The 22,392-nt window shown below is 54.5% G+C and overlaps 4 protein-coding genes across 12 annotated transcripts in view; 1 reads left to right on the top strand and 3 right to left on the bottom strand.

The window, feature by feature from the left end:
• The window catches only part of DNAJC7 (DnaJ heat shock protein family (Hsp40) member C7), a 41,972-nt gene extending 38,871 nt beyond the window's left edge, over nt 1-3,101 (bottom strand). Inside the window, exon 1 of one of the 2 annotated variants that reach the window (XM_037808388.1) lies at nt 769-889. In XM_037808388.1, coding sequence (XP_037664316.1) covers nt 769-845 — 77 coding nt within the window. In that variant the 5' untranslated portion in view covers nt 846-889. Of the gene's footprint in view, nt 1-768; nt 890-2,902 lie in introns of those variants that run through there. The other variant, XM_037808389.1, reaches the window with a different exon arrangement.
• A 200-nt stretch (nt 3,102-3,301) lies between these two features.
• Nucleotides 3,302-7,462, top strand: NKIRAS2 (NFKB inhibitor interacting Ras like 2). Its single transcript, XM_037810202.1, has 4 exons — nt 3,302-3,429; nt 4,445-4,552; nt 4,989-5,230; nt 5,780-7,462. Exons 2-4 carry the CDS (start codon nt 4,459-4,461, stop codon nt 6,017-6,019), a joined length of 576 nt encoding a protein of 191 aa, XP_037666130.1. The 5' UTR covers nt 3,302-3,429; nt 4,445-4,458; the 3' UTR covers nt 6,020-7,462.
• ZNF385C (zinc finger protein 385C) overlaps nt 7,387-22,392 on the bottom strand; it is a 49,551-nt gene continuing 34,545 nt past the window's right edge. For 3 of the 7 annotated variants that reach the window (XM_037810195.1, XM_037810192.1, XM_037810198.1), the window contains 7 exons: nt 15,038-15,186; nt 13,115-13,225; nt 11,518-11,683; nt 10,410-10,697; nt 9,765-9,961; nt 9,328-9,438; nt 7,387-8,838 (listed from right to left, as the gene is read on the bottom strand). In XM_037810195.1, coding sequence (XP_037666123.1) covers nt 8,605-8,838; nt 9,328-9,438; nt 9,765-9,961; nt 10,410-10,697; nt 11,518-11,683; nt 13,115-13,225; nt 15,038-15,186 — 1,256 coding nt within the window. In that variant the 3' untranslated portion in view covers nt 7,387-8,604. The remainder of the gene's footprint in view (nt 8,839-9,327; nt 9,439-9,764; nt 9,962-10,409; nt 10,698-11,517; nt 11,684-13,114; nt 13,226-15,037; nt 15,187-22,392) is intronic. The other 4 variants (XM_037810196.1, XM_037810193.1, XM_037810197.1 and 1 more) reach the window with 3 other exon arrangements.
• On the bottom strand, nt 16,002-20,576 carry C18H17orf113 (chromosome 18 C17orf113 homolog). Of its 2 annotated transcripts, none has more exons than XM_037810188.1 (2): nt 19,223-20,576; nt 16,002-18,153 (listed from the first exon to the last, which is right to left on the bottom strand). In XM_037810188.1, exons 1-2 carry the CDS (start codon nt 19,901-19,903, stop codon nt 16,669-16,671), a joined length of 2,166 nt encoding a protein of 721 aa, XP_037666116.1. In that variant the 5' UTR covers nt 19,904-20,576; the 3' UTR covers nt 16,002-16,668. The 2 variants fall into 2 exon arrangements, with proteins under 2 accessions (XP_037666116.1, XP_037666115.1); XM_037810187.1 differs by having other exon boundaries at nt 19,208-20,576.

The raw sequence follows: 22,392 nt of genomic DNA on the forward strand, positions 1-22,392 counted from the left end.
TTCTCGAAAATCACTCGCTCAGCAGCTGCTCCCTCAACTACTCCGGTCTGGCAATCTCGAGTCACTGCAGTTGCCCAGCAGTGCCAACAGCACCCAAGCAGTTGCTTCACTTATGAGAACAGTCCTGGGAGAAATGAAGATCCCGCTTGGGAAGGACAACGGGAGAGGAGTTCGATGTATAGAGTATGGGACAAGACCCTACCCTTCCTCTTTTCTCTTTCTCTATCATTTTCGACTTGTGGGGTAACCACGGAATGGCAAAGCTGACAGGGTTAATAGAGGAGATACTTAATCACCTCGGACCCAGACTAGAGGTCGCTAGAGCATAATTACTAGAGAGAGAAGTGAGGAGAGCAAGGGCTTTGGAAATGCAAAGTGCTGGCAGAAAACAATGCACAGAAGTTAGCAGGAGAAGGCGGGGGTCCGGGGCGATGTAAAGAAGTCGTCATTGTCGCCGCACCGTCCCCCACCCGACCTCTGAAATACCCCACTTCAGCGAGTTAGCTTCTACAATAAGCACGACCTTCCTCCCAAGTGGAGGATAAGGCCGTGCCTCAGCGGCCCCTCCAGGCGGAAGCTCTAGAAAAAGACCGACCCCCAAGAGCGCTCCTTCAGGGGGTCCATCCGGACCTGATCTCAGATGGGGGGAGGGATTCGCGGAGGGCGGGGCATCACCCCAACCACTGGGGACTGCATTTCGGCAGGGATCAGTTTCCTCAAGCCACGAAACTGAAACTCGCTCCCTCCACTACCCTGCCACCTGGTTACCTCTTCGCTTCTTCGCCGTCGAACAGCTCCGGCTCGGTCGCCGCCATTACCACATCGCACTCCGCGGCAGCCGCCATCTTACCGCCGGGACCAAAGAGCCGGGTGGGAGGCGGGCGGTGAAGAGCACTTCCGGCCGGAGCATAGAGGAGCTCAGTGGCGCTGCGCCCAGAGGAGCTCCCTGGGGCCCGTCTACCAGCGAGAGGCTCTGCTTGGGGCCAGAGCGGCCTCCCGCCCCCGGCGGTCCACGGTGGTCTCCGCGCGGCGGAGGGAACCCAGGGACGGTTCCTGTGCGTAGGGGGCGCCACTTTGCCCGTTGTTTGGAAGGAGATGCAGGAGGGCGTCGCCTCTCTAAGCCTTTGCTTTCTTTAGGGGTCGGAGGGCCTCGTTGCCATAGCAACTCTCAGCCCTAGAGAGTCTCCTGTAAGGCTCAGGGATGTCTGAGTTTGATAGGGACCCGGTGACCCAGGAATCTGGAGGGAAAGAATCTCCAATACTACCTTCCTGACCCTGGAGAGTAGCCAAGGCTTCCTCCCGAGAAAGGCAACAATAAACAGTGTGAGCCCAGTCCTCCCGCTTTCATCGGCACCTGCAAGCCCTGCCCAACCAAGCCAGGGGAACGCAGGGCGTCTTCACTCCGTGCCTTTCATCCCCCCGGATCTCCAAGCACCAACTGGTTCATCACCCTAATGACGCTGACCCTTTTATGAGGCTGCTTTTATGTCAGCCGCCTGGGAGTGCCATCTCAGCATTCAGCCTAGCGAGGGTAGCACGGGCCTCAGTCCTTGCCCTGGAGTTTATAAGGCAGGTCCCTGCTCCACACTGTCCCCAGTACTCCCGCCCTCACGTAATCTCCCGGCTCAGCACGCTTGTCCTGAATGCAGTCTGGATTGGGAACTCACAGAGGGCAGGGACACAACTTAATCATCTTTGTAGTATTTCCCTCACCCAAATCAGTAATATTTGTGGGCTTGAATTAAATGGGGGGAGGAGTTTCTGAAGTCAAAATTTAAGACTTAGGAGAACTAAAAAAGGGGACAAGGAAACTTTAAAAGGATCTACTCCTTCTTCCAGCAAAATAGTATGTGCCGTGTCTATATTCATTGCATGGTCCCTGCCTCCCGAGTGCTGAGGGGGCTAAAACCACACTGGTCAGGTCATTTATCCAGCCATTCATTCAACAGCCCTCTGGAAAATGCCCGCTCTGTGCTGGCCTGGGAGGGCAGAGGCTCACAGACCACCTTCCCTGCCTGCTATTGGTTCACGGTCCAATGCAGGAGGCAGACTTGTTTTTGACCATTTTCCTTCTTTTGTGTTCTCGATATCTAAGCCAACTCATCTACTCTCACAGTTTTAACTCCCATCTGTTGATGACTCCCAAAATATTTATCTCCAACCTAGACCTCTCTTCTAAGTTCCAGATCTCTACCAGGTATCTCTTGAATGTTTCAAAAATCCCTAAGGCTTAAAGTACTTAAACTGAATTTATTTTTTCCCCATACTCAGTAACAGAAAAAAAAAATATTATTCATGATTCTCTTTTCCTAAATTCACTATCTTGTTGAGTGGATTCACCATTCACCCAGGCACCCAGTGAGAAAGATGGGAGGCATCATGGACTCCCTCTTTCTCACCTAACTCCCAATTTATCTCATCTTGTTGATTTTCCTAGCAAATATCTCCCAAATATCTATCTCCTTTTCATCCCAATTCCAGCTCTCATCTTTAAAAAAACAAAACAAAACAAAACAAAAATCAAAAAACAAAAAAACTTGGAATACTACAATAATCTCCTAATTGGTCCCCCAGTCTCATCTCTCTCCAATCTTCATTCTTCCACCAGAGTGGTCACTTCACAGACATAAAGCCTATCAATGGCTTTCCATTGCTGTCAGGATACAGTTTGATCTCTTTGGTAACACAAGGGTTTTGATTATTTGGCCCCCTTTTACCATTTTTATTGAACCCAAGTACTTGTAGCTCCAGAAAAAAACGACTCTTGCCATGTTTCCTCCATCCTAGAACAACTTTTTCCCCCCAAAGCCCTTCGAACATCAACCCGGACATGACCTCCTCCAGAAGTTCCCCTTGATGCCCCTTTTCTGTGCTGCCATAGGACTTCTGTGATAGTACTTACCATGCTGTGCTGTAATCGTTGGTTTACACGTCTAGCGCCTCTAGACAGTGAAGTTCTGTTGTAGCTTCAGTGTCTTTATTCATCTGCGATTTTTCAGTACGTGGCCATGCACCTGGCACAGAGTAGGTGCTCAGAAAACATTTAATGAATAAATGATTGAGTAAACGAAGGGTTACTATGCTATGGTGGCCTAGCGGGGAGAACATGTGGGCAGTAGAAACACCAAAACAGCACCCCGCATCCAGGGAGCCCAGAACCATCTGCTCCCGCGTACAACCAGGCCAAGTCCTGGCCATCATTTCCCCCGCCGGCCTCTGGGGGCGCTGTGCTGTAGGCTCCGCTCCCCGCAGCCGGGGTTCTTCTTGCCAACCGGAAGTTAGGGGGCGGGCCTGCGGCGGGGGCGGGGCCAGGCGGAACAGGGACCGACCCGAGAGACAGAGGGGACGTTCGTGCGGCCGTGCTGCCCCTGGCTCGGTCCCAGCTTGGAGGGGTTCGGTTGGGGTGCTGCGAGGAGAGCACCCGGCGAGGTACGGAGCTGGGAGGCAGTGCTTGTCCAGCGCCGGGAATCGGCCACTGTCTTTGAGCCACTTTGGTAGCGGATCTCTGCCTCTGTTTCCCTCTGGGGGTCCCCTTGTGGGGGAAATCTACCCTCTGAATTGGAGTACTCTGTATGGCCCTCCTCTGGAGGGGGTGCTGTCAGGAGCTTCCTCTGAAGAGGTTTCTGTGTAGGGGTCCCCTTTGGGAGTGGTCTCTAGCTGTGCTTCCTGGGGAACCTTTGTGTAGGCGCTTTCTGGAAAGCCTATGTCTGAGGTGCCTTCTGGGGAATCTCTAGGGCGTCCTCGGCGAGGGGCTTTCTCTGTTTGGGCTTTCTCTGGAGGGTCTGCAGTCCAAGGGCCTTTATATTATCCCCCTGCAGCAAAAATTATCTCTCCGAAGCCCTTTTTTCTGAGATTTCTTTCACTCCTTCCTTTTTTGTCTGATGTCCTTTATCTTAACCATGAACATGACTGGCATTTAGAGGTTAATAATGATTGTCCAGATGTGTTTTACAGGAAAGCCAGTGATCTTCATTGATTGGCTTACTCTCTCCCACCCTTCATTAAGGCTGGCTTAAGACAGATCCATTCAAAATAGAACCCCTGCTTATTTCTCCATAGGGTCATGGTTAAAAAGAAGAAACTGGGCCAGGGCCACCTTCAGTATAACTGGTCCTCTTCACATATTGTGCACAGAAAGGAATCTGGCCAGTGGTTAAACCAGCATTTCTCCTTCCCTTTTATGGCAAAATTTACTGAGCACCTGCTCTGTGCCAGATACTGGAGCAGGTACTGGGAAAAAAACAAGATGAAGCAAATACAGCTCACTGTCCAGTAGTGGTTATATAGACATATCAGTTCATTACACCCTGACTGGATTCAGGGTGTAATGAATCCTTGAGGCTCAATATTAGGATCAGAACTTGGGCTCTCCATTATGGGAGGTCTGTCCTCTGTTTTGTTCCTCTCTTCCCCCACCTCACCCAGTGTGCTTCTGTTCCTCAAGGCTGAAGGCTAAGCATGGGGAAGAGCTGCAAGGTGGTCGTGTGCGGCCAGGCATCTGTGGGCAAAACTTCAATCCTGGAACAGCTTCTGTATGGGAACCATGTAGTGGGTGAGTGTTGTTGGGGGTGGGGAGGGGTGGAAAGAAATGGAATAAGGAACAGGATTTTATCACAACATGAAAAGGCTGAAAGCAGCACCAGATGTGTTTTGCAATCTGAAGAGTAAAACTTGCCCCCAACCCTACAGCATTGAAGATGAAAACATCCTCTCTGCAATTCCAGAGGAAGGAAACCCAATATCCAAGACAGGGAGAGAAAAGCTCCCAAGTCATGCTTTTACTTAGCATGGTATTAGCATGAGATCAGTGTCTGCCCCTGAAATCATTCTGGTCCTGCCAGAGTCCCAGTTTCTGTCCTTCTCTCCTTTGTCCTTGCATTCCTTCCATTCCCTTTCTGCTCAGCCTGGCAGGATATTCTCAGTCACTTACAATTCCATCTCCTCCTACCCCTTCAAACAATCCCCACCCCACCCCCATTTTATCCAAGGCTCTGAGATGATTGAGACGCAGGAAGACATCTACGTGGGCTCCATTGAGACAGACCGGGGAGTGCGGGAGCAGGTGCGTTTCTATGACACCCGGGGGCTTCGAGATGGGGCTGAGCTGCCCCGGCACTGCTTTTCCTGCACGGACGGCTACGTCTTGGTCTACAGCACGGATAGCCGAGAGTCCTTTCAACGCGTGGAGCTGCTCAAGAAGGAGATTGACAAATCCAAGGACAAAAAGGAGGTGCGTGCCCTAGGCTCCTGGTGAGAGCCCAAAGTTGGGAGAGAGTGGGCCCTGGTTAGGAGTTGGGTGCCTGATTGAGGGGTGGGTGGAAGCCACTGGAGGGTGTCTTCATGCCTAGAGTTGGCCACATAGTGAGACTTCCCAACCAAAGAGGCTTCTCTGCAGTTTAAGGGGTCCCTGACCTAATGCATGAAACCCCCATTCACTAGACTTTCTTTGTGACTGGTCCATGCTCTTATCTATAATAGCCTTGTGTTCCCCAAAATCTCCTTTTAGGTAGGTGTTCTGAGTGTGTGCTCACCAGTTTTATAACCAGAATCTAACCAACTAGCAGTATGCAGGAATGGTTGATACAGGGCTTGTAATAGAATTCCTGAAGGGATTGTCAGAGGAGGCCAAAACTTGAACAGTCCCCCCAGTCCATGGTTTCTAACAGAGGAAGAGAAGACATGTCAACCATTGAGACTCCTTCTCCTTCTTCCTATCCACCCCTGGTCCTGAGGTCTCTGATGCATCCACAGCCCTCTCTGTCTTTTCCTTCTTTCCCAGGTCACCATCGTGGTCCTCGGCAACAAGTGTGACCTGCAGGAGCAGCGGCGCGTGGACCCAGACGTGGCTCAGCACTGGGCCAAGTCAGAGAAGGTGAAGCTGTGGGAGGTGTCAGTTGCTGACCGCCGCTCCCTCTTGGAGCCCTTCATCTACCTGGCCAGCAAGATGACTCAGCCCCAGAGCAAGTCTGCCTTCCCCCTCAGCCGCAAGAACAAGGGCAGTGGCTCCTTGGATGGCTGAAGAGCTGCCATCCCTCAATCACCCTCCCAACCTAGTTCCAATTTCTGGGGCTCTGGAAGATGGGTTGAGGGGGGAAGGGAAGTAGACAAGCTTTCCTTCCCAAGGTCAGCAGGAGAGCTTCCCGCTGGGGCAGGCAGCTGGGCTCTCCGGGCTCAGGCCACCTTTGCTCCCTCCCAACTCTGGGAAGTGCAGATAATCTAGGTTAGTCCTCTCCCCACCCGAGCCAGCTTTTACCATATCTGCCCCCCATGGCCCAGGGCAGCTGGGGTCAGCATCACTTCCACCTCTCCCCAATGGAAAGCAGAGCTACCATGCAGAAGTGCCCAGTCGAGGTCTGGGTCCTCTCACATGGTCCCACCCCCTGGACTTCCTGCCAACAGCACAGACATGGCACCAGCCTGGACTCAAGGGGCGTCCAGGTATCATGTCCATGTGCACGGATGTGTACACGTGCACATGTGTACAAGCTGATGTTAGGGGGTGTCTTGTGACACCCCAACCTTTCTCTTGTCCTTGCCTTGGCTGGAAGAAGCTAGCCTCCTACAAAGTGTAATGTTCTGTTTCAGCTCTTTCCCCCAACTGTTGCTCTTCCTCTTTCTGCTCAGGGAGCAGATGGGCCTCTTGGTTGAGGTTGAATGGACAATGAGTGACTAGGCCGGGAGTCACCAACTGGCTTTTTGACCCAGCAGGGCCTTTCCCCTCTCTGGGCTTCAATGTTCTCATCTGTAGGTTGCAGGAGTTGCTTAGGTTATCTCCTAGGTCCTGCCAGCTCTATGATTTTATAATGCCCTTGGCCTTGGGCCATCTGTGACTGTACCCCTTGCTTCTTCTTCAAGGTGCTATGCCTACCAGCCAGGGAGGCTGGGACACTACGCTCCCTCCAGCCACCAGGGGGCAGGAGTGCACCATTCACTCGTGCGTGCCCAGTCAACCAGACTTCACACCTACCCGCTCGACCGTTGGGGCTGGTCTTCACCCCTTCCTGTGGTTAAGTTAATGGCTGGACTTCAGTTTATAAAGTACCTGTATTTATACACCTGCTGCCATGGTGACGGCTGGACAAGGTGCTTCTCTAGCCCTTCTTACCTCAGATGCCTGAACAGAACAGGGCAAACCAGTAGCAGCTTCTCAGGGGCTGACATGCCTTCTGTCTGGGCTCGTAAGGGTGGTTCCACACTCAGACGTGCTACAAAGTGAGCTTATAACCCACGACTTCCTGTGCCCACTTCATACTTCTAACATGCACACCTAGCATGGGTGACACACTAGCAAGGCAGTCTCCCATACACGCCCCTTCTCCCCAGAAGGAGAAGCGAGCAGGGGCAGGTGGCCTTGGGCTGGGTGAGCAGGGTTGGAGATAGAGAGGCTCAGGCTTAAAGTTCATTTATTGATGCACTGGACACAATAAAACTACAACTGCTTGTTATCAAAAAGATTCCCTCCCCTCCCTCCTTTTCCTTGTTCTTCCATTGGAAATGTTGAAAAAAAAAAAAAAAAAAAAGACAGGTGGATACTGGCAACGTCCCATATTGTGGGGTGAGGGGACAGTGCTGAGGTGGGGTGGTGTCTGTGACATTGACAGTTTGAAAATGGGTCTTGAGAGTGTATCAGACTGGATCCCTACACCCCGTTCACAGTGGGGTATTTAGGAGGATGCCGTTTGGGAGAAGAAGGGAAACTTGAATTTAGTCCCAGGGGCTGGTTTGGGATAGGGAACTATAGGGTATTTGGTGTGACCTTGGTCTGTAGTCTGAGGGAGACCCAGGGACCCCCTAAGGATGAATCCATGAAGGACTAAGAAGGGAAGCCTTTTTTCTGGGATTGATCACTTCCTGTACTAATAAAACTGGGAACCAGAACATCACCCTCACCCACCCCTATCCTGGCCTCATCCAGTTAAACCGGATGAGGCCCCTAAAAACTTTGGGCTCCAGGCCCCCTACTTCCTGGGCTCTGCCTCACCTTTGTACTGCTTGATGAAGGGGCTCTTGGGTCTCCCTTTCTTTACCATACTCCCATGGTCACCTTGTCCAGGTAGTCTTGAATTCTACTTGAGACCCCATCCCTCAGTTTCGGTGATTCTCCAGAGAATTCAGTGAATGGGAGAGGCCCTCCCCTGAGCATGGCAGCAGGGGTCACAGGCTTGTCCCCAGCCTAGAAGAGGCAGGCTCATAACGCTAAGATTCCTAGGGCCTCTGACTACCTGGGTTTAGTGCTTGGGGTGGAGAGGGGGCAGTTTGAAAGCACCACAGCACTGGGATTTTGCATAGATTTGGGGGATATATCAGTCTGCTCCCAGTAAATTGGGCTGAGAAATGCAGGGGAGTACAGGACTAGCCCCAGAAGGCTGGGGAAAGGAGGAGGGTGAGGATGATCCGGAATGGGTTCTGGTTTATTCCCCAGTCCAGACGGAGTGAGGGGCTGCTGCCCTTAAAACTAGCCCAGCTCTTCCTGGATTGGCAGGAATCCCCAGGTTATAAAAGGTAGGCCCCTGCGGTGTCTTAGAAACCTAGGCCATCTCTGGGGGAGAGGAGGATACTGGGTGAGTGAATGTTGGGAAGTTAGCCCTGGCCTCCTCAGGAGGGTTAATAGGGGGCAAAGACGATGGGTCCCGTGGCAGGGCGAACGGCTCCTACTGGGGCGCGAAACAGAGCTGGGCCCAGGATTGGAGCCGGGAAGAGAGTAGTGGCCGCTGTGGGGGCAGGCCGGAGGGCCAAGGGCCCTGGCAGGGCACAGATGGTGGCCGCGGTGGGGAGCGGGCTGGGCAGGAAGCGGGCTGCCAGGGTCTTAGTGAGTTGCTTCTGCAATGCCAGTTTAGACTACAAAGAAGAGAGAGAAAGCAAAATGGACACGGTCCCTGACCCCAGAAAATCCGACCCCCTCATGGGGCCCCGTCCTTGGGGTTTTTGCTACAGGAAAAACGTGCCTTTTAGGGTTCCAAACCTAAATCCTCCTCCCTTCCACCCCCAAACATTCATTCCAAAAGGCTTTCTCACCACCTGTCTTCCTGCCCAAAGGGAGGAGACTCTTAGGTTGGGAGAAAGGGGGAGGATGTTGTTGGAGGAGAGGTGGGCACCAGAGATGGTCTCGGAAATGCACGCCCACCCCTTGCTTTTGCTCCTTGCCCACCTACCCGGAAATTCCTCTGGGCAGATCCCATGACATCCAGCTCTTTCTCTGCCCAGGAGCCTCTGAGCAGGGTGGCTTCCTTCCTGCCCGACCCCCAAACCCCCCCAGCTGGCCCTCCCTTGTGGCCACCCTCTCCCCTCTTGACCCAGGTCCCAACTGTGTTGGCCGGAGACAGATACCTTGAGGATACTCACAGCCAGCGCTGCGTGCTTCTGCAGCTTGCTGTGCTGGCTGGAGGTCTTGGGGGGCTTCCCGGCCAGGCGGTCTTTATGCCTCCTGCTGCTCATATGCTAATGGAGAGACAGACAGACTGGGAACAACATGAGGAAGCCCAAAGACCCCCAAACCATCCTATCATCCTTGACTGTCTCAGCCTTCCGCTACCGGGAATTCACAAGCATAATGCACATTTACTGGGAACTTGCCCTGGGAAGGGGAGTTAAGACTCGGCCTTTGCCCTCAAGGCCCACTGTCCGGCAGCCTCTATGTCTTCCTCCAGCCCCTCCCTGCCCTGCCCCTACCCCACTTCTCTCATCAGGCACCCTCTCCTTGCCTTGCTCCAGCCCCACACCCTTCACCCCTGCTCCAACTTCAGTCCCGGCCTCACTGCTCCCACCTGCTTGAGCTGGGTCTCCGAATTGACCTGGAGCTGGCAGAGAGCACAGTGGAAAGGGGGGCTTGGCCCCTGCCGCCCCCCCCGGCCCCCTGCCACTCGCTTGGCCTTGTGTCCAGCTCCTCCCCGGGGCACCAGGCGGCCCCGGCCCCTTCGGGGAGTCTCTCGCTGGCCGCCCACCATCCACTGGTGCTTGGCTCCTGGAGGGAGGGAACAGCAGCCTGTCAGCACCGAGGAGAGGCTGCAGGGGCACAGAGAGCCCTCTGAGTGAGGTCAGTTTGGCCGTCCTCAAAGCCTGGAGGCTGCTCTACACACATTCCCCTCCAGCCAGATGAGGTTTCTCTTCCCAGTCTCTGTCAAGTCCTCCCCAGCTTCTCATTTCATGCCACCCCTCCCCCCGCACTCCCCCCAGGGAAGGCCTGTCAGCGTAACTGGCCAGCTTTCCTTTAGCCCTAATCTCAGACCCTTCCTTCTGGTCCTGAGTTCTTGCTGCCCGACATTCCTCTTCCCAATTCTCCCTCCCCAGGGATTGGTGGGAGGACCCAGCTGAACAGAGGACCTCTGTCCCCAAGCCCTTGAGCCCGCCCACACCTGGTGGTGTGTCCCCACCCCCTCCTCCCCTGAACTCGGCTGGTGGGGGGCACTGACCTGTGTTGTGTGCCTGAAGCTGGGAAGCGGAGTTCACCGTCACCTTACACGTGGGGCAGTAGAGGTGCCCCTTCTCATTCCCGCCCTCCCCACTCACGCCACTTCCCACAGCAGCTGCTGCTGGCTCGGGCCCTGGGGCCTCTCTCCCAGGCTCTGGGGAGCAGGGCGGGCAGGAGGAAGAGGAGGAGGCCACATCCAAGAGGGCGGAGTGGGCTGGCTCCCCTGGCGTGGGGCCTGGAGTCAGCGGTGGCTGGAGGGGAAGGCCAGGAAAAGTAGCTGCAGCGGCTGCTGGGGAGATGGAAGGCATCAGGTGAGAGGGTGAAGCCCCGAGCCGATTCTCAAGACCGAGATTTTATACACTGACTAAGGGGGGGGTGGCAGCGCAGAGTGGAAGGCTCCCTGATGTTCTAGTGCTGATCTCCAGGACCCACTCTCCCCCGACTTCCTGGGCAGACTTGCATCTCTTTGGGCCTTGGTTTCCCCATCTGAAATCATAAAGGTGGATGTGCAGGTCTCAGAAAGCCCTCACAGCCCTGATACTATTCTAGCTATTTGTTAATGACTAAATAAACAGAAATCACCCAAAAGTCATGTCCTAGAATGTTCACAGCAGCACTATAGCAGTATAAAACTGAAACTACCAAAAGTTCTTCAACAGGAAAATAAACAGTGGTATGGTCATACAATGGAATACTACACAGCAATGAAAAAGAGTGAACTATAGCTACCCACATGGATGAACCTTATAGGCATATGATGAACAAAAGAAGCCAGACCCAAAAACTACATACTAGATAATTCAACAAAACCAGGAGAAACTCTTCCATGCTGAGAAAAGTCAGGATCCCAGTTACCCTAGGGGTAGAGGAAGTAGTGACTGGAAGGGGGCCCAGGGCAGCTGTTGGGAAGCTGGTAATATGTTGTTTCCTGGCCTGGGCATGTTCAAATTGGGGGAATTCATTAAAGCTGTCCACTTGTGAGGTGAGCCCTTTTCTGTATGTATGGAATACTTGAGCACAAACAGAAGTAATAACAAGCAGAAACCTGTCAACCCCTCAACAGAAACCAGATTGGAGTGGGAAAGACGGGAGGAGATTTAAGGACTGACCTTTGCTCTGTGGTTCTCCGGGGGTTCTGCTGGCAGGGGTTGGAGTTGGGGACACCACTGCCCCTCCCCTGGCTGGAGCTTGCGGCCTCTGCTTGTTCTTGGCCGCCTCAACAGCCTTGAGTTTTCTGGCATGTTTGTGGCCTTTGTAATGTGCTTCAGCCTGGTTCTGGGGAGGGAAGAGCATGGGGTTACCTGGTCATTCACTTAGTCTACATGTCCCATCCGTGTGCCAACTCTGGGCAGAGGGACAGGTCAGAGGGAGGCAGGGCTCAGACCACACAAGGGGCAAGTCATTGTCACTGTCATCACAGCATGGGATGTGACAACAGCATATAAACCTCAGAGGGCTTTACAGAATGTGTTCTCACATATGAGCTCTGATGCAAGCCATCTCTGGCTTCAAATTCTGATTCGGCCACTTGTTAGCCGTGCATCTTTGGGCAAGTCACATGCCTCTCTGAGCTTCGGTCTCCTCACCCATAAACCTTGCAATGGTAATACCGACCTCATGGGGTTGTGAGAATTAAATGGGAACATGAATGATGTGCTGGAGCTGGGAACAGCAGGTGCTCAATAAGCATTACTTACCAAGTTTACGAATACATAAATGGGGAAACAGAGTATTCCTCACACCGGGGTATGTGCACCCCCAAACATTCATCCCTTTGTTCATTTTCTTCAACAAATAGTTATTGCTATTTGCCAGGCACGGTGCCAGGGGCTTGCATGAAGAAGACACGGTCCCTCTCTCAGAGCAAACTCTCTGTGCAATCCATGTAACCCAACAGCCTGCAGGGAACCCGTGAACCTGGCCTGTCAGGGTGTCCCTCCTCCTTCAGCCAAGGGTCCCTGCTGGCTGCTCCCCAGCCAGCTTCCCCCAAGCATAGGAAAGCCAGGCCCTGTGGCCCCTCCCTGGAGCCTTTCACCACAGCAGGTCTACTCAGAACGTCTCTCCCAAACCCCAGAGTTGCCAGGACAGAAGGTAAAACTTCCCTGGCTGGCCAGGATGAGGCTCCTCCGTGACCTAGAGACAGGCTATGGTAGAAAGAATAGGGCCCTGGGGTCAGCCAGGCCTGGGTTCAAGGCCTACTTACCACTGTGTGGCTGTAAGCAAGTATGTTAACCTCTCTGAGGCTCGGGTGGCTCATCTGAAAAGTGGGGACGGTAACACCGCCCCTGTCCACTCCACAGATGTAGCATGAGAACTAACTAAGATGATGGGCAGGAGCACATTCTGTGAACTCTCAGGTGCTTTAACAACTTTACAGAATACCAGGTGGTCTCAGAATGTGGTGCCTGGGGACAGAGTTGGGGGGCAGGGGGGTGTCTCCTCTCCTACAGAGGGATCTAGAACACAGGAGAGAAGGCAGAGGGGAAGGAAATGGAATCGGAGGGGAGGGAGCTGGACAGCAGGGCAGCAAGGAAGGATGTGGAAGAAACTGGAGAGAGGAGAGGGTGGGACAATTAAAGGACGAGGGGAGCCTCTTCAGTAAACAGGTATGGAAAATACCGGCCCCTCTGCGGAAAGACCCCAGAAGCTCAGACCCCAGCTGAACCCGGCCCCCTCCCCAGACCTGCTTCCACACCCCCCTCTCACCGCTGAGTTGAACCTCAGGTGACAGATGTTACAGGAAATGAAGAGCTTCTTCTTCAGAGGAGAGGGGACCCCAAACGTGTGGCTGATGACAGCTTTCTGGACCGGGTCCATCTGTGAAGGGGGGTGGGAGGCCACAATAATTCTGGAATCTGCTCAGGAGAGGGGGGAGAGCACAAGATGCCAGAAACTAAAGACTATCGAGGAGGGCCTGTGGTCAGCCTCTAGGAAGAACTTCCCCATCCTGTGGATGTTAGAAAAAGACAGCCTCTTCCCTGGCTGACTTTATCCGTTAGGCTGGGCTTCAGCTCTGAGGCCAGGGGTGACCAGGGATCTCTGGGGTCTTGGGAAACAAAACCATGTCCTGCTGATCATCTTGGCCTCTCTCGCTGCCCCTCTGGTCTCTCTGTGTGTTTTTCCTCATTCTGGAGACTCACAAACAGTTGCGGGAGGGACAAAGAATCCCTCTTTGATGTTTTCTTTCCCATAGTGCAGCCTTTGAAGATAAGTCCTATCCTACCAACCCTGCCACACACAGGGACGGCCAGGGAAGCCAGAGGCTAGAGACCTTGACGACCGTCCCACGACCATGTCCGGGGAAGTAGGGAAGGCCAGGGGAGGGGCAGGCGGCTGCAGGTAGAGACCAGAGGGTTCCCTGAGTGGCAGGATTGTTTCTTAGGAGTAATTTGTAGGGTTTTGTTTTGTTTTGTTTTTCCTTTTCCTTATTTGTAAGCAATTTTTTTCTTCGGTCAAACCAAGCCTTTATGTTCCCTTTTCTCAGGGGCCTAGTTGTTGAGCCAAAAGCAGAAGTTGTCTGGGCCTGCCAAGAGGAACTTGCCAAACCTTCCCAAGGGAGGAGATCAGAAGCTCTGAGCAAAGAGCATAGTTCTGGAAATTTCCCTGAAAACAGAAAGAGCTTCTAACTCTCCCAGCACCCAAAGACAGGACCTGGGAGGGCAGTGGCCTACAAGGCCCCAGTAGGTTGTACAATAGCAGTTTCACCTGCCCTTGAAGGACCAGGCCCTGGAACAGGGAACATATCAGCAAGTGACAGAGGGGACAAAAGACCAGAGGCCCCGCCCCAAATGTTCTGGATTAGGAACCTCAGTGCAACCCAGGAGGATGGGGAGAAAGGGATTCCTAAGGGGGACGGAAACTGAATCTCCTGCCAGCTTGTGGAGATCAGATGGGCCTCGCTGATGATTAAATTTGTTTTTGTGAAATAAAAGGGGGGGGATATTTCACATACCTTATGTAGTGGAGTAAAATTCATACCACACATCATCACACATGGTATACAAACACAGTCCACATGTACAGCCACAAATCACAGAGACACACAGAAAGGTACACTGACTCTTATGCACACAAATGACACCCAACCAGACACCCAAACCACACACACTCAGATGTCAGACACACACCAAACACCTACATAGTAGACACACAAAGACACAAAAATCTGTTTCACAGACACACACATTAACTACATACAGTTACCCAGGCACACAAGAACTGTTTGCAAACACATATACCAGACACCAGCATGCAAACTCACATACCCACAAAGACCTACACAAACACAAACTAAAACAGGAAGGCACGCCCAAACTGCACAGAGATACCCACAGGTCATCCATAGATGTCCCTACACAAAAACTCAAGTGAAACCTACAGTCTTCAGCCCCCAGGCCCAGCAGTTGTGTATGTGTGTGGGGAAGAGGGGCCCATCCTTGTTCCCTACCCTGGGGGAGAGCTGAGCCCAGGGGTCCCTATTTGGGGTGCATCCTGTCACTCGGGGAGATGGTGGAAGAGAATGAGCTCCTGCACAGACCCTGCTGCTGAGAGCCAGCCCCTTTGAGCCCACCGTCCCTGCCCACCCCCAACCTTGGCTGATTGCCCCCTTCCCACCAGCCCAGCCCATACCGTGCTGAAGTTGGGGAAGAGACTGAGCGGGGCAGCGCCATTGAAGTGGAAGGCGAGCAAGTGCTTGAAGTCCAACGGGGGCTGCAGAGGCCGGGTGGGCAGGGGCAGGGAGGCCAGCAGGGGGCTGGGGGCACCAAAGGCAGGGCCTGCTGTGGGAGGAAGAAGGGCAGGGTCTGAAGCCGGGAGCCACAGGGCTCTCTCCTACCTCTGCAGCCAGAACAAGGGGCTGATGGGTTTCTTGGATTTGGAGCCAGGGCAGAAATTTGTTTCCCTCTTCACAAAGCAGCACCAGCCAAGCCTGGGGCGAGGGGTCCCTGGGCCCCTACAGTTGGGGAAGTGGAGGCAGGGAGACCACAGCACGAGGCTCCCAGCCCAGAACAACACTCTCTGCCCCCACACAGGCAATGTCATGGCCAAAATGAGCCCCCTAGCGGAGTCCAGCCAAGAAAGGGGCTAGAGGAACTAGGGATCCAGGGCGGGGCCCCGGACACACACCACCATGGAGACTGCACAAAACGAGGGTTTCCACTTTATTGCAAATTAAACCCAAAGTCAGGGGACTTGGGGAAAGACTAGTCCCATACCCTTTCACTCTCTACTCGCTCCTGATCCCCACAGCACTCACAGCAAGAGATGAGAAAATGGTTGGAATCCAAAAGACTATATCCCCAGCTCTGGATAGGCCCCAACTGCTTCCCCCAGGAGGCAAAAAGAGAACAAAACAAAACAAAAACCCAACCCTCAGACATCCCTGGGTCAGGCCATGAGGCCAGTCTTCAGAGGCAGCAGATCCAGCACTGTGGTTCTGGTCTTAAAGGCCTGAGGCAAGGGCGGGGGGTGGGGCTAGGAACTTGGAGAGCAAGCCGACTTTGAGGAAGACAAATTTTAGAATCAAATTCAATCCATTTGGGACTTTCCGGGACCCTGTTGTTGCAAAACCAAAAGAAGTCCTTTTAGATTTTTGTGTGTTAACACTATGAAAGATAGATTTATTTCACATTTATATATTTATATGTCTCTATACATGGTCATATACAGAAACACCCTCAGCCAGCCTTTTGGGATACAGGGGAGGCAGGAACCACTGCCTAACAGCTGTACCCTTCTACCATTACATTAGCTTGTGCACAGAGAGAGTCCGTGGGTCAAGAACAAGTAAGGCCACCGGCTCTCCACTCCTGGCAGTATCTAAGGAGGAGGGAGACTGCCAGGAGCAGGGCTACGAAATCCTCCGTCTCCCCAACATCCCACTTCCCAACACCCAGTCTTCCTCCCTCCCACCAAGACAGAACTTTTCTAGGGCCAAAACTTGGACTAAGTCCCAGAAGGGAAAGGGTGAGCTACTCCTCAACAAACTTTTGAAAGAACAGGAGCAATTTAAGGTGCCCGAGACCCTAGCACCTGCCCACTTGCCCAAGCCCCTGCTGACCCAGCCCCCACCTCCCAGCCCACCAGGCTGAGTTAGCATCTCAGCTTGGAGCAGAGGGAGCACAGGAAGGTGGATGGGAGAGCTCCTGCCGGGAGAGGCCACAGTTAGTAGGTCAGCTTGGACGCAGCATGGTCAAATCCAGCTTGGCCTGTAGAATGCCCAATGCCCCAGGCTGGCTGGGCCGCCAGACGGGCGACCACCCTCAAGGGAGCTGCACCCCCAGGATTCCCTCCCCCCACCCACTCTCTAAGAACTCCACGGCCAGCCCAAAGTCAAACTCGTGCAGCGGGGGCCCATCCACCGCGATCTTCACCACGTGGCAGCCGCGGCCTTCCCCTCCCCCAGCCTGTCCCCACCAGCGCAGCTCCCGGCTGCGGCCGATCTTGTCCAGGAGGCCCGCACCCGCGGGCAGTGTCAAGGCCAGGGCGGCGAGGGCGGCGAAGTCGGGGAAGAGCTCGTGCAGCTCCGAGTACGCGCACACTAGTCTGGCGCACAAGGCCCGCGGGCCGAGCCGCCCTAGGCTGCAAACCACGCGCTTGAAGAGCGGGAAGTCGCCCAGAGCCCGCTGGCGCACCACCGCGGGCGCGAAGGCGCGCAGCAGGACGCGCAGCTCCCCCTCTCCATGTGCACCCAGCTCCTCGCGCGCCTGCGGGTAGCGGCGCGGGTCGAAGATCACAGCGAAGGCGGCCACGGCGTCCAGCGAGGGCCCGGGGTAGGAGTCCTGCAGCCCCCTCCGCATGGAGTCCAGGAAAGCGCCCTGCAGCCGCTCAAAGCTCCGGATGGCAGCCTCTGAGTAGCCGGCCAGTTCCACGCCACGGTAGGTACAGTGCCCGTTGCCACCGTCAGAGCCTGAGGACGCCAGTTCCTGCAAGAAGCCCTGGAGGTGGGCCCCACCAGAGCTGTGCTGTGCTTGGAGGGAGGCTGCGGCCGCCATCACCAGGGGCTGAAGTAAGGCCAAGTCTGGCTCCTCTGGCTGCAAGACAAGGGCGAGCTTATGCACGGAGGGCAGAGCATCCAGTAGCAAGTGGGTGAAGGCTACAAAGGTGAACTGGCGCAGGGCCAGGGCCAGTGCCCCAGCGGTGGGTGAGGCTGGGGCTGCAGCCTCCAGTGTGGGAACCAGGCGAGGCCAGGCCTCAGCCACTGCTTCCACGACAGGCAGCATGGAGGCCCAGGGCACTGGCCGTGGCCCTGCCAAGTCGATAGCTGCAAGGTCCAGTGCTGCCCGGAGTTCAGGAACCATGTGGGAACCAGGGCCACCGTGAAGACGGAATAGGGCATCCAGCACATTTTCATATTCACCCAGGTAGGCGGGGGGCCCAGAGTCTGTCCGGCCAGGGAGGCAGTGTAGCTCGGTGAGCAGTGGGCAGGTGGCCTGGAGCTGCAGGCCCACACCCCCCAGGCGGTCCCTGGGCAGGCTGGAGCTGAGCCAGGCCAGCTTGGGTGCAGACACACCAAAGTCCTGCAGGATGTCCAGTAGTTGGCCAGCGGTGGCCTCACCCTCCTGCAGCTCCACGCTGCCCAGAAAGGTGGTGGCAGGCTGGCCATCACAGGGGGACACTAAAGTGGCAAACAGGGCCAGACTATGGGACTCAGGCCAGTCTCTGGTCTCGTCTAGCACCAGCCCCACATATGGGGATGCTTTCAGGCGCTGGCAGTCCTCTGTGTTCAAGACACTGGCAATGGCCACCTGGAGCAGCCAGGGAGAGAAAGGAGGGAGGACAGAGTTAGGCTTGTCCTGAGTAGGGGGGAGGGGTCAGACAGTTTGGGGGTGGAAAAGAGCATAGGCCTTAGGGTCAGCAGACTTAGGTGCTAATCCTGGCATTGCCAATTACCGGCTGTGTGACTTTGGGCAAGTCATGTCACCTCTCTGAGCCCCAGTTCCTCAGCTCTAAAATCAGACTAATAGCCTGCTCCAATCCACTCACATGGTTGTTGTGAAATTCAAATGAACTTATAAATATAAGAGTGCTTTATGAACCATAAAAGGCTCTAAGAAGGAAGGCTCGATTTTATTATGTTTTTTCTACAGCATGGCCCCCGAGTTTGCATTATTCCTGGGTTTTTCTTCCTGTATCGTCCAGCACGGGGATTAACCAATCAAGACGTTCACTCCCAACTCCTGACCATTTACACAGGGTTCCAGCTGTGTGCTCTTTAATCTCTGTAAAATGAGATGCAACTCCCCTGACCTCCCACTTTGGCCTCCCAGGACCCACACAGCTAGTTCCACACAGAAGCTGCGCCTTGCCTGCCTCCAGGGGCCGCGTGGGTGATACTGAGCATGAGGGGCCAGGGATAAGCGACAGGGAATGATGAAGACCCCGGCAAGCCTGTGCCCTGCTCTTCAACTCCACTACTACCTGCCATGAAAGCAAGTCACTAATCCACATTTTTATACGTAATCTCCCAATTTTTTTGTTTTTTAAGTTGAAAAGTAATAAGACACATCTGTGGGCCAATCAAGTCTCAGGCCATCTGTTTGCAACCTCTGGCCTAGGTAGTGAGGGGAGTCCCCCCGGCCCCCGGAGGACAGGGCCTGATCTGGCCTGTTCACTGTTATAGCCTCAGCAGCTGGCCCAGGGCCTGGCACATAGTAGGGCCTCAGTGAAGGTTCTGAAGGATGAAAGTATGAATGAAGTGTCCTGCCTGCTGCCCTGGGGCCTGAGAGGCTGGGGCTGTGACCAGCTGACTTAGTGTCCTCCCTTCCTAAGCCCTCCTTCATGCCTCTGGCAGCCACCCACCTGCATGTCTCTCACCCGCCTGGGGCTGTAGGAATCACCATGCTCCATGCCCAGCAGTGCCTGGCACAAGTTGAACCTCTGCAGCTCGAGCAGGGCAGAGCAGCGGTCATCGGGCACGTCCTCCTTGGCCATGCAGTATACGGTGGTCAGCACGGCCACTTTGGCTGGGTCCACCTCCACCTTGACGCCTCTAGAAGTGGGGGTGGTGGCCAGGCCTGGGTAGGCCCCTCCACCCTCAGCCAGGCCCTCGAAAGTGGGCTGGCCCTGGTTGACAGTCAGAGCCTGGCGGTGGGCTCCCGAGGTAACGTGGCGCAGCAGGGCGTGGCGCTGGAAGTTGTCGGTGCCCACGGTGAAGGCGTTCTCAGCTTTGCCATGCTTGTTCCTCACCAGGGCCTGGCGGCACTCGAGGCAAAACATCAGCTTCCGCTCATAGTCAAAGTCTAGCCAGGTAAACTCCTCTTTCCAGTGCTCGTTGAAATAACGCTTGCACTTCTTGTTGGAGTTGGAGGCCTCTCCGGCTGGTTTCTTCCCCGGGGGCACCATTCCTGCTCGCTGGGCAGGGTACCCCCCACCCCCATCTAAATGCTCTTGCCCCCTAGCCCCATCCCTCCCCACATACATACAGAGGCACCTCCCTTGGCCAGGGGAGTTGGGAGGTAGGCAGCAGGGGCAGCCTGCCAGGCTAACAGGGACCATCCATCTAACTTAGCCAGGAAAGTTTATTCATGCTCCGCCGGTAGGGACTGGAGATGAAAGAGACAAGGGAGAGGTGTTAGGGCGTCCATTGTGGGGGGACTGTTTGGGGTAGGGTGGTACAGAGCCCTCCCAGCTGAGGGGTGGACTGCACTCGTTGGGGCAGGGACCGCTGGGACTCATGCAAAGGGCCAGGAGGATTATCCAAAGTGGGGATGGTAGGGGACCTCAGACCCCTCCGAAGGTCTCCTTCTATCCAGGTCGTGGCTTTGACTGCTGAAGCATCTCAGAAGTCAAAAATCAGAGCTAGAAAGAGCCCCAGGTACTGTCTACGCCACCACATTCTACAGGTGGGGAAACTGAGTTCCAGATACAGAGAGTGGTTCTCAGGCTGAGCCAAGACTAAACTCAGACCTCCTGACTCCTAGACTAGAGGATGACTGGTCCCTCCAGGATACAGACATTTATTCCATGAGATGGAAGTTGGCACAAAGCAGAGCTGCTTCCCGAGCCTCAGGACTGAGGACCAGGATTTACCTTCTCTGGAGCTTTGCTCCCTGACACAGACACACACAGACACACACACACACACCTGGAGTGTGGTTCCAGGAAGGGTAGCCTGGAACTGGGGGCTGCCCAGGGAGCTGGGCCATGGCTGAAAGCAGCCACCTGGTTGCCTTCCACCTCCCTCACTCTACCACCCCCACCCCATCCCACCCCCGGCACGAGACCAAGACAAGAAATGCAGGAGCAGAAGGCCCTGTCCAGCCAATGGCCCAAACCTACCCACTCTGCCCCCTAATTATCTCTCAAGCCTGTTTCTTCCTCTCCAGGCCTAACAACAACAACAGCCACTAACATTCATTGAGCATGAACCGTGTCAGGCCCTGTGTGGAGGGCCTTACAGTGATTCCACGTGGAGGTCGCCATTACTCTTACAAGTGCTCTGTGAGGGAAACTTTAAGTGACTTATCCAAGGCTTCCCAACCAGTAAGTGACTGAGGCAGAATCAGACGCCTGAGTCCTTTTGACCCCACAGGCCATGCTGAGGCCCTGTGTGGCACCACCTGTCCCACCAGCTGCCCAGCCGTGGCCCACTTCGGGCCCTCACTGTCTCACCTGGATGACAGCTGCCACCATGTCAGCACTCTCAGGCCCCCAAATCCATCCCCTGAACTAGGTTAGTGCCCCAAAAGCATTTGTAGTTTTCCCATCTTGGCTTCTGTCAAACCCATTGGAGCTGCTCATGCACTGGTCTGTGTCCCCAGCTAGGGGCAGCACCGTGGAAGTAGAGACCACGGCTGTCTGGCTTACCACAATATATCCCCAGCAGCCAGAGAGAACACACTCAAACACAAATCCAAGTACGGCCCTCCCTTGCCTCCACCCTTCACTGGTGCCCCATTGCCCACGTCTGCCCACCTCACCAGGCCCCTCCCCTGCCTCTGAACACCCTAGAGCCTCCTGCCGCTCCTGTCTGCTCACCAGCTCCAAAGGCTTGGCGTCCCTGCCCAGAGCCAGCTCTTACTTCTGTTCCTGCCTTCATCCTCAGCACCGGGAATTCCCCATCCCTCCTCTTTTCCTAGCTAACTCCTGTTTATTCCTTGCACACTGCTCGGGCAGCCCCGCCACTATCTCAATTCCCCCCAACTTGGGCAGGTACTCATCCTCTGGCCTCCCGTAATTCCTGTGCATCCTGTGCATCTTCATAACACAATATAATGAAAGCAGATTCTCTGTGGATCTCTGCACTGGGTTCCTGGAAGGCCCAGAACACATTTGTGCATTTTCTTATCTCTGGTGCCTGTACAGGGCTGGGCACACAGATGCCTTTCAGTAAAAGTTGGTTGTTTAAAAAAGTGGAAGGTGGAATTTTGGCTCATATGAAAGAATTTCCTGTTTGTAAGACTGTTGCCTAGATGATTCTAAGCTCTGGGGAAGCAGTGACCCTGTCTCGCCTACCTGGGATGTATATTCAGTGCCCTATGTGGGCCTGGCAGTGGGTGGGTAAAATAAAACAGATGAGTGGAATGCCAGGGGCAGCTGCAGTCAGTGTAAGGAGAGATGCTCTCTGTCTCCAGATGAGGGTGAAACTTGTTGGGCCTCTTCCCCTGGACTGAAGGCCATCTGGTACTGCTCACCACACCTTCCTGAAACACTCTCTTTTCTTGGTCTCCAAGATCCCACATCCCCTGGTTTTCCTTCTCAGCCACCCCTTGGCCTCTGATATCATCTCCTTCTCTTCCCAACTTCCAACTGCTCCAAAGATTTCAGAACCATCTCTGCAGACCATTCCCAAACAGAGCCCAGCCTGGACCACTCCTCTGGGCACACACCTCTCCAGCCACCTTCCTGACCTGTCCAAACAGAACTCTCCGTCTGTCCCTGCAAAAGATGAGCCTCTCCAGTTGTCCCCGGCGCAGGATAAACGGCCTGAATACCCACCAGGTGCTCTGGCCAGAAATCTGCCCCTTCAAGCCCCTACATCTCTC

This window comes from Choloepus didactylus, chromosome 18 (assembly GCF_015220235.1).
Source record: "Choloepus didactylus isolate mChoDid1 chromosome 18, mChoDid1.pri, whole genome shotgun sequence".
In the NCBI taxonomy this organism is placed as follows: Eukaryota; Metazoa; Chordata; class Mammalia; order Pilosa; family Megalonychidae; genus Choloepus; species Choloepus didactylus.

Coding starts and splice junctions, on each gene's coding strand:
- C18H17orf113 (XM_037810187.1), bottom strand. CDS start 19,903: ATGGTCCCTGTTAGCCTGGCAGGCTGCCCCTGCTGCCTACCTCCCAAC. Junction 18,154..19,207: donor GGCGGGTGAGAGACATGCAG/GTGGGTGGCTGC, acceptor TGGCTGCTCCAG/GTGGCCATTGCCAGTGTCTT.
- NKIRAS2 (XM_037810202.1), top strand. CDS start 4,459: ATGGGGAAGAGCTGCAAGGTGGTCGTGTGCGGCCAGGCATCTGTGGGC. Junction 4,553..4,988: donor GTATGGGAACCATGTAGTGG/GTGAGTGTTGTT, acceptor ATTTTATCCAAG/GCTCTGAGATGATTGAGACG. Junction 5,231..5,779: donor AATCCAAGGACAAAAAGGAG/GTGCGTGCCCTA, acceptor CTTCTTTCCCAG/GTCACCATCGTGGTCCTCGG.